Source organism: Lottia gigantea (genome assembly GCF_000327385.1).
Source record: "Lottia gigantea unplaced genomic scaffold LOTGIsca_108, whole genome shotgun sequence".
Taxonomy (NCBI): Eukaryota; Metazoa; Mollusca; class Gastropoda; family Lottiidae; genus Lottia; species Lottia gigantea.
In genome coordinates this window covers 77,080-85,823 of record NW_008706957.1, presented here as the reverse complement: position 1 = coordinate 85,823, position 8,744 = coordinate 77,080, and the positions used below count along the sequence as shown (strand labels likewise).

At 31.8% G+C, this 8,744-nt stretch overlaps 1 protein-coding gene across 1 annotated transcript in view; it reads left to right on the top strand.

The window, feature by feature from the left end:
* The window catches only part of LOTGIDRAFT_198809 (hypothetical protein), a 40,857-nt gene that overhangs the window by 13,915 nt on the left and 18,198 nt on the right, over nucleotides 1-8,744 (top strand). The window contains exons 4-8 of the mRNA XM_009046860.1: nucleotides 3,853-3,969; nucleotides 6,489-6,614; nucleotides 7,319-7,438; nucleotides 7,941-8,057; nucleotides 8,586-8,702. Coding sequence (XP_009045108.1) covers nucleotides 3,853-3,969; nucleotides 6,489-6,614; nucleotides 7,319-7,438; nucleotides 7,941-8,057; nucleotides 8,586-8,702 — 597 coding nt within the window. The remainder of the gene's footprint in view (nucleotides 1-3,852; nucleotides 3,970-6,488; nucleotides 6,615-7,318; nucleotides 7,439-7,940; nucleotides 8,058-8,585; nucleotides 8,703-8,744) is intronic.

Below are 8,744 nucleotides of genomic sequence, written 5' to 3'. Positions count from 1 at the left end.
GAAATGCAAATGATGGATTCGTGCAAATGAGGTCTTGAATTTGTTTCTCCAAAGATCCAATGAGTTTGCTTATTTACATTTAGTGGAAAGAAGATGATGTTCATGGTAACTTCTCAATTATTTATTTCTTACCTTAGAGACTTGGTACTTATTACAATTTCTTGGCCATTTATTAGATTGATTAAAGTACCAATATGCCGTACTTTATGTTGTCTGGTATGAAGCTGAACCATAATGCCTTATTGTTTGTTTGAGCTTGATATAAAGCAATCTAATTAAAATTAGATTAGAATATTGTTTCATTATTTTTGTTTTCGGTCTCCATCGTAATGTAAAAAGATTTATACCAAGGTCATGTACTGTTGACGTTTTTTTCAACCAATCACTCGCAACATGCAGAATCTGTATCTAAATATTGACAAAGAATTGTGGGATAGTGAAACCTAAAATAGAGTGATATGAGTTATTCGAGACTACTGATATTCGCTTGTAAAAGTGATTCTGATTGGTTGGAAAGTAGGGCAGATGAAGGACCTTAGTATAAGTGACGTTAGATTACAATTGACCACAAAATAACAAAATGAAATTGTCTTAAAATTAGGTCCCACTAAACTACAAATTATATACAAAGTAACAAAAGATTAAAAACACAGAAAAACCTTAAAGAATATATGTATTTACAATTAATCTTTGATATGACTATGACATCAAGATTCTTACACTCTAACTGACTGAGCTATAGTCCATCCTCTAAATAACATCAAGATCTGTGCTATATGACTACCGTAATTACAGGTTCCACCGGCCTATAGCTGAGGTTCACAACCTTTTTATACGCCCACACTGTCCGTTCACATTTGGTTCGTGCTCACTCTACAGGCTACAATTCATTACAGATTCTTTTGATTTTGATTTTGTGTGTCAGTGTTATTATGAAGATGATCCCTATCGATTTTCATGATAATCTGATAACTATTCACTGAAATATTGTGTCTGACTTGACTTTTCACTCTATTAGCTATATTGTGCAACACGTGCTCACTCTACAGGCCAAGAAATATATATATCATTGAATTTAAACTAATAAAATTTCTTTTATATGAGAAAATCTGTACTTTAGTCACTATAGACTGTTTTATTATTTCTGACAGCTGCCAGTGGGTGTATGTTACCTTGACTCGCAAGCTATCTTTCAGGTAGCAACCCCATTCCATAAACTGGCCATTAGACCCAGTCTAAGAATCAGAATTTTTCAGTTATGCCATCCAATAATAGCACTCACAGCTCACCATAAAAAATTGAGCCTTCAAATCCATGTGTGTTCAGAATTATCAGCTTTTGAAAGTTATAAAGACGAGGTGTCTTTTCAAGAGACAGTGCCATATATAGGAAATACATCTATAGAAAAAGGAAAGGAAATTCCTAGTTTGAGATATTTTTGAAGGAATTATGTGATTTTCTTACATTTCTAATACTTCTGTAGACTATTTACATATATAAACATTCAAATCAACCCCCTAAAATGGCATTTCTGTCCCTTTAAAAAAAGCTAAACAAAATCGTGACTAAGCTCGGAAATTAATTGTTTTAACCTCACATAAAACAATTTATATACATGACAGTCCTTACAAAGAAGAATCTGCAAAATACATTAAGTCTGCATTATTTTTTATTCAAAAAGAAAACTTTTCAAATTACTGAAGTTTTTGTCACCAGATGTTTTTAAAATCATTTGTTTTCATTTCAAATATTTTTTTTTCACAAAAATTCACAATATTTTTTGCAAGTTAAATGTAGGTTAACTTTTTTTTTCATTTCAAATGCCTTTTCTAAAATTAAGAAAATGTTTTTCAAATTAAAAATAGGTTAACTTTTTTTTCCAATGTAAGACTTTTGGTTTAGCTTTATTTGCCAGTATTGTTTAGTTATGATAAAAAAGCTGCTTAAAGATGGATTTCCTTATTTTTTAGTGTCAAATTAAGCAAACTATTTGATAAATTAGTGTTTTAAATGAATTATCATGTATTTTTAATCATATCTTATTGTATATAATTAAGAGTTTTAACCAGTCATAAATGTCCTTGTATGTACAGTCTGGATAAACAAAAAAGACTTTTTGACCTTTCTTGATTGGTCACTCATTGGAATTCTGCTGGTAATTCTCTTATTTTAGCTAATTATGAATTAATCATGGACTTGTGAGACAAACTGTTTTCAAGTCATTAGAACACCTCAACTTTCTATTAATATAAGTATTAGCATTTTCATTTTCATAAATGAAAATAAGGGAACCTATCTTTAAGTTATGAAGGGAAATGCCTACCCTGCGAATGTATTGTGGTACTGTGTGGGGAACAGGGATATTGTAGAACATCTGGTAATGTTTTAATCAACACATTAATGGTTCAGCTTTGTAAAGATTTTAAAGGTTATGCTAAATTTGTCTTTTCTCTTGGTGAAAATTCTGAAGACTAGCGATCTTAAAATGGATCAGAGCAACTCTCATAAAATGTGACATTTTTGATTCTAAAAGTGCCGATATCACATTGGTATATCACATCTGAGGAATACTTAGGCCAGATTTGTCGAGCTACTACATAGGTTGCCTTGTCTGGCAAGCTATCTTTTATTCAATTTCATCTTATCAATAAGGAGCTGTGGAGACTCAGTGAATAAGACGCTTGCCTAACTAACCTGAATGTCCAGGGTTCAATCCTGTCGTAGGTTGATAATAGCTTCAGATCTTCTAACCCGGTTTCCCCCTGTCAGTGATGCAAGTCTAAGAGAAGGTCATGAAAAAAGCATCTAGTTGTTCGAAAAGGGCCATAATCCTAGGCCTTGTGCTCTACAGGCTGTGAACGTTAAAGATCCCTTGACAGTTGGAAATTGAAAAATAGTAGTCTAATGCTACTGTCCTGACAAAATTTCACTCACATTTTTGCAAACTGCACAGTGTCATCCCTCTTCATTAGCTCAAGTAGGTGCAGAAAAGTAGGACGGAAAACTAATATCAATTCATGTCATTTTGAAATTCCATCTTGTGCTACGAAGATTCTGCATGACTTGGAGCCAATTTCATTCTATATCAATAGACTGAATGGAAACAGAAAAACAAGAAAATTGATATGAGTTCGTGTGAAATGAAAGATTATTGTAATATCAGGAAATTACTGGCAACATTTCTTCTTGAACAGACTCTTAAAAAAACAAACTTGATCCAAATACAAGTGACTAGAAAAACATCAGAGATTACAGAAACTTATTACATTATTTCTTTACTGAAATTGATTTTTTTTATACTCAGTGGTAATAATAGATAAATCAAGTACTAACGTTCAGAAAACCTGATATCCAAAACAACAATTTTTTTTATTTTCATGCTGTGTAGGATTAAAGGGATATATCTTATTATTTATTATACATGCTCAAAGAGCTCTAGTTTAAACTGAGTATTGTCTGTTATTTTAAAATAAATATGCGCAGTTAAAAGTTAAAGCATCAATGTTGTTTCATGCAATCACCATTTACACATATACAGATATTTTGAAGTCATCAGCCAATTGGAATATGATAATGTTATAATTGGTTAATTGATAATTTCAGCTCATACACCATGTGATAAGAATGAGTTTTTGTGTGATAATGGGTTGTGTATAATGTTATAATGGGTTTATTTATAATTTCAGCTCATAGACTGTGTGATAAGAATGAGTTTGTGTGTGATAATGGGTTGTGTATAATGTTATAATGGGTTTATTTATAATTTCAGCTCATAGACCATGTGATTAGAATGAGTTTGAGTGTGGTAATGGGTTTTGTATAATGTTATAATGGCTTAATTTATAATTTCAGCTCATAGACCATGTGATAAGAATGAGTTTGAGTGTGATAATGGGTTGTGTATAATGTCAGAATGGGTTTGTGATAAAGATCCTGACTGTGGAGATTTTAGTGATGAAAAGAATTGTGGTAAGTTGTCAATATTTTTTACTTCTCTGTTCTATGAAGTAAGCAGTAACATATTATTTTAAATGATAGAAAATAGTATCAAAATCAGAGTTGGAATATACGCTGATCTAGTGTGTGTCCATTCTAAAATTAGAGTTGGAATATACACTGATCTAGTGTGTGTCCATTCTAAAATAAGAGTTGGAGTATACGCTGATCTAGTGTGTGTCCATTCTAAAATTAGAGTTGGAATATACACTGATCTAGTGTGTGTCCATTCTAAAATCAGAGTTGGAATATACACTGATATAGTGTGTGTCCATTCTAAAATCAGAGTTGGAATATACACTGATCTAGTGTGTGTCCATTCTAAAATTAGAGTTGGAGTATACATTGATATAGTGTGTATCCATTCTAAAATTAAGAGTTGGAGTATACACTGATATAGTGTGTGTCCATTCTAAAATTAGAGTTGGAATATACGCTGATTTAGTGTGTATCCATTCTAAAATTAGAGTTGGAATATACACTGATCTAGTGTGTATCCATTCTAAAATAAGAGTTGGAGTATACACTGATCTAGTGTGTATCCATTCTAAAATCAGAGTTGGAATATACGCTGATCTAGTGTGTATCCATTCTAAAATTAGAGTTGGAATATACACTGATCTAGTGTGTATCCATTCTAAAATTAGAGTTGGAATATACACTGATATAGTGTGTATCCATTCTAAAATCAGAGTTGGAGTATACACTGATATAGTGTGTGTCCATTCTAAAATCAGAGTTGGAATATACACTGATCTAGTGTGTGTCCATTCTAAAATCAGAGTTGGAATATACACTGATATAGTGTGTATCCATTCTAAAATCAGAGTTGGAGTATACACTGATATAGTGTGTGTCCATTCTAAAATCAGAGTTGGAATATACACTGATCTAGTGTGTGTCCATTCTAAAATTAGAGTTGGAGTATACACTGATCTAGTGTGTGTCCATTCTAAAATTAGAGTTGGAGTATACACTGATCTAGTGTGTATCCATTCTAAAATTAGAGTTGGAGTATACACTGATATAGTGTGTGTCCATTCTAAAATTAGAGTTGGAGTATACACTGATCTAGTGTGTATCCATTCTAAAATTAGAGTTGGAATATACACTGATATAGTGTGTGTCCATTCTAAAATCAGAGTTGGAGTATACACTGATCTAGTGTGTATCCATTCTAAAATTAGAGTTGGAGTATACACTGATCTAGTGTGTGTCCATTCTAAAATCAGAGTTGGAGTATACACTGATCTAGTGTGTGTCCATTCTAAAATTAGAGTTGGAGTATACACTGATCTAGTGTGTGTCCATTCTAAAATCAGAGTTGGAGTATACACTGATATAGTGTGTGTCCATTCTAAAATTATTAGATAGGAGTCATAATTTACTAAAATATATTACAAGTTGTAATGTAATCTAGAACAGCATGAATTTTACAATTCATTTAATTTAGTTGACTCAAACTATAATATTACTTGATTCAGTTCATGTGGTTTGTCAAATTGCAGCTGTTTTGAAATAAAAACCAAGTAATGTTTTTAACTTAATGCAAGTGTAGATACGCAATGGAAATGAAATTTTATATGCTAAATTGGTCATGAATAGATAGTGTTATTTTGATATTATGTAACTAGGATATAATGTGTTACTCTTGATTTACCAAGCTGATATTCATGTCTTAAAGGGACAGATTTGCTTGAGATATCATTGAGGGAATTATGCAATTTTCGTCCATTTCTATTACTTCTGAAGACTATTTACATATATTCAAAGCTTAAATCAACCACCCAAAATGGTGCACCTGTATCTTTAAAGATACAGATTTGCCGCTCAATTAATCCTACCTTAATCTCAGAAATGGGAATTTTCTAGCTAAGATAATCAGTAACAGTGTTCAAAGCTCACCATTGAATTTTTAGTCTTCAAATCCATGTGTGTCCAGAATTATCTGCATTTGAAATAAAAAGTCTTTTCTTTAGTCTCTATAATATATAGAAAAAGAAAGTAAAATTCCTAGTTTGAGATATTTAAGGAATTATATGATTTCGTACATTTCTAGTATTATATGAAAACAATTTACAAAAAATCAAGACCCAAATCCACTCTCGAAAATGGTGAAGCTTTCCTTAAAATCTCCTTTAGACTGATGTCAATATTCAATTTAAATAGTGTGTTAAATATAATATGAGAAAGGAATTGAAATGAATACTCTGCAGAATTTCTATCCTGTAATACTATGAAATTCTGAATATTCTTAATTTTTCTAAATTCGTGACCTGAACATGCCAATCAACAAAAATTAAATTGAGTCCCCTCAAAATTTATGATTTCGCTGTATTTATTTTGATTTTCGTATTAAATAAATTTTTAGTAGATCAAAGGATAGGTTTTAATAAACTCATGGTTCCTTTGACAGAGCAAACTAACTTGATTCATGTACCGTTACATACAAAGTACTAAATGGACTCAATAAATAACTGTTTTGTTTTTAGACAAGAATCGTATGGCATGTCGAAAGAATGAATTTCGATGTAGTAAAAATGGTTTATGTTTAAAGAATAGATATAAATGTGATAGTGTCAATGATTGTGGAGATTGGGAAGATGAAATAGACTGCGGTGAGTACACTTGTTGTCATTGAAAATCTGCTGCACTGATAAATCATTTTCACCGTCTGCTTTTTTGCCTTGTTTATACAATGCAGATTAGTTTGAAAAATGTGGAGCCTGGTTGTTCAAGAGGAAAAAAATTAATGTGTACTTGAAGATCTGGGAAAAAATTGTTGTGAATGTTTTTGCAATGATTGACAAATTTTCTACTAACTTCTGAGAAATATTTGGTTTGAAAAGAAAATTGATACTTTGGTAGACCTACTCAGTGATTGATGTGTGAACTTCCATCCAGAATGATGGTCTTGAAATATAAGTATGCAAAACTGGAGAATTTTGTCTCATTATGTGCCGACAGCAGGTCGGTGAAACATTTCACAAGACTAGTCGTCGACAAAAATCGGCAACCAAGACCGTTCTTGTGCCCCACCCTAATGAATCACTGATTGAAATTTTAGATTCTACCGTTGGTATTCCTTCCTTAGTAGACATTGTCACATAGATTTGTAAATCTTTCCTGTGATATATAACAGAATGATATAATAATCTAGAATTAATTAATAGCTTAAGACTTACATTTAGAAAAAGAACATAAATTCATGAAAAGATTTTGGATTTTTTTTATCCTAATCTCAAGATTTTTCAAGACCTGGCGCCAGATTTTTTGTTCTGCCTGATAATGGTTTAATCAGTCCGTTAATTTATCTGTATAGGTTCTAATCTATGTCATGATGGAGAATTTAACTGTACATCTGGTGTGTGTATTAATAAAAAATGGCGGTGTGATGGTGATTTTGATTGTGAAGATGGATCTGATGAAGAAGGATGTGATGGTATGAATTATTTCTTTAACTACTATGATATGGCCTGTTCCATCCCCCATACAGATTGATCAAAATGGTTGATTCATCTTGATACCCTTAACACAATTTCTGAAAAATAAAAGAAAGATAATAGCCCTGATCAATAAATCAAATAAATCATATAATTTTCGGCCAGATTGTTATAATTTTCTGTCAAATCTGTCACAAATTTATTTATGGTAACATATCCTGATTTTCTTGAAGGTAAGTCCCCACTGATGGAATTTAACTTATAAAATGAAATCTTATATATTTGATGGCCTATAAACAATGAAATTATAATATGATTTTGCCAGGACAGCGGCATTAGCCTGCTCTTTTTCGATTTTGAAAAATCCGAAGGTATCATTTCGACCTATGTCTGGATTGAACCCTAGACCTTCAGGTTAGCGAGCAAACGTCTAACTCACTGAGTCACCGTGGCTCCCCATCTGAAAGTGTAGGTAGATAATGATAATTATTATTATTATAGTAAAGAAGGGATGTAAGAAGGGAGAGTTTGAATGTTCTACCGGTGTATGTATACCAGATACATGGAGATGTGACGGTACTGATGATTGTACTGATAATACTGATGAAGTTGACTGCAGTAAGTAAAACCAATAGTAAAATACCTTGAAATATTAGTACCTTTTATGCAATAATTAACAAAGCTTAGAATGGTTGAAGGAAATGTCTCTATAACTGGAGATCTGAAAAAATGTAAAAACTAGCATGGGTGAATCAATGAATTTCTTTGGGTTGATCACTAAATCTTAAAGGGATTGTAATGAGGTTTCCTAAATTTTGTATGTGTATTGTGGACACTGATACCATCAATTTGCACCATTCCAACTTTCAGTCAGATGTCTGTGGTTCCACTAAAATTAATTGTTTGCTGACGTCACTAATTGCGAAAAAACCTTATGTGATAAAGCATATTTTGCAATTAGTTACTACAAAATGTTTACTGTTGTTGAATGACTATCTAGTTATATCTACATTTTGTTGTTATATACTGTTCTTGCAGTCTCAACTCGTAAAATCTAGACTTCAGTCATTACCCTTCTATCAGATATAGATTAAGTTTGTTTCATTGTTGATGTTATTATACCATAATAAATGTATGTATTTGTAGAAAAGAAAGAATGTCCTAAAGGTCAATTTCTATGTGATGATGGTAAATGTATTGGTAGACAGAAAGTGTGTAATGGTAAACCAGAATGTCTAGATGGTTCTGATGAGAAACTCTGTAGTAAGCTTATCTTTCATTCTTAGTTGCTTTGTCAGATTGACC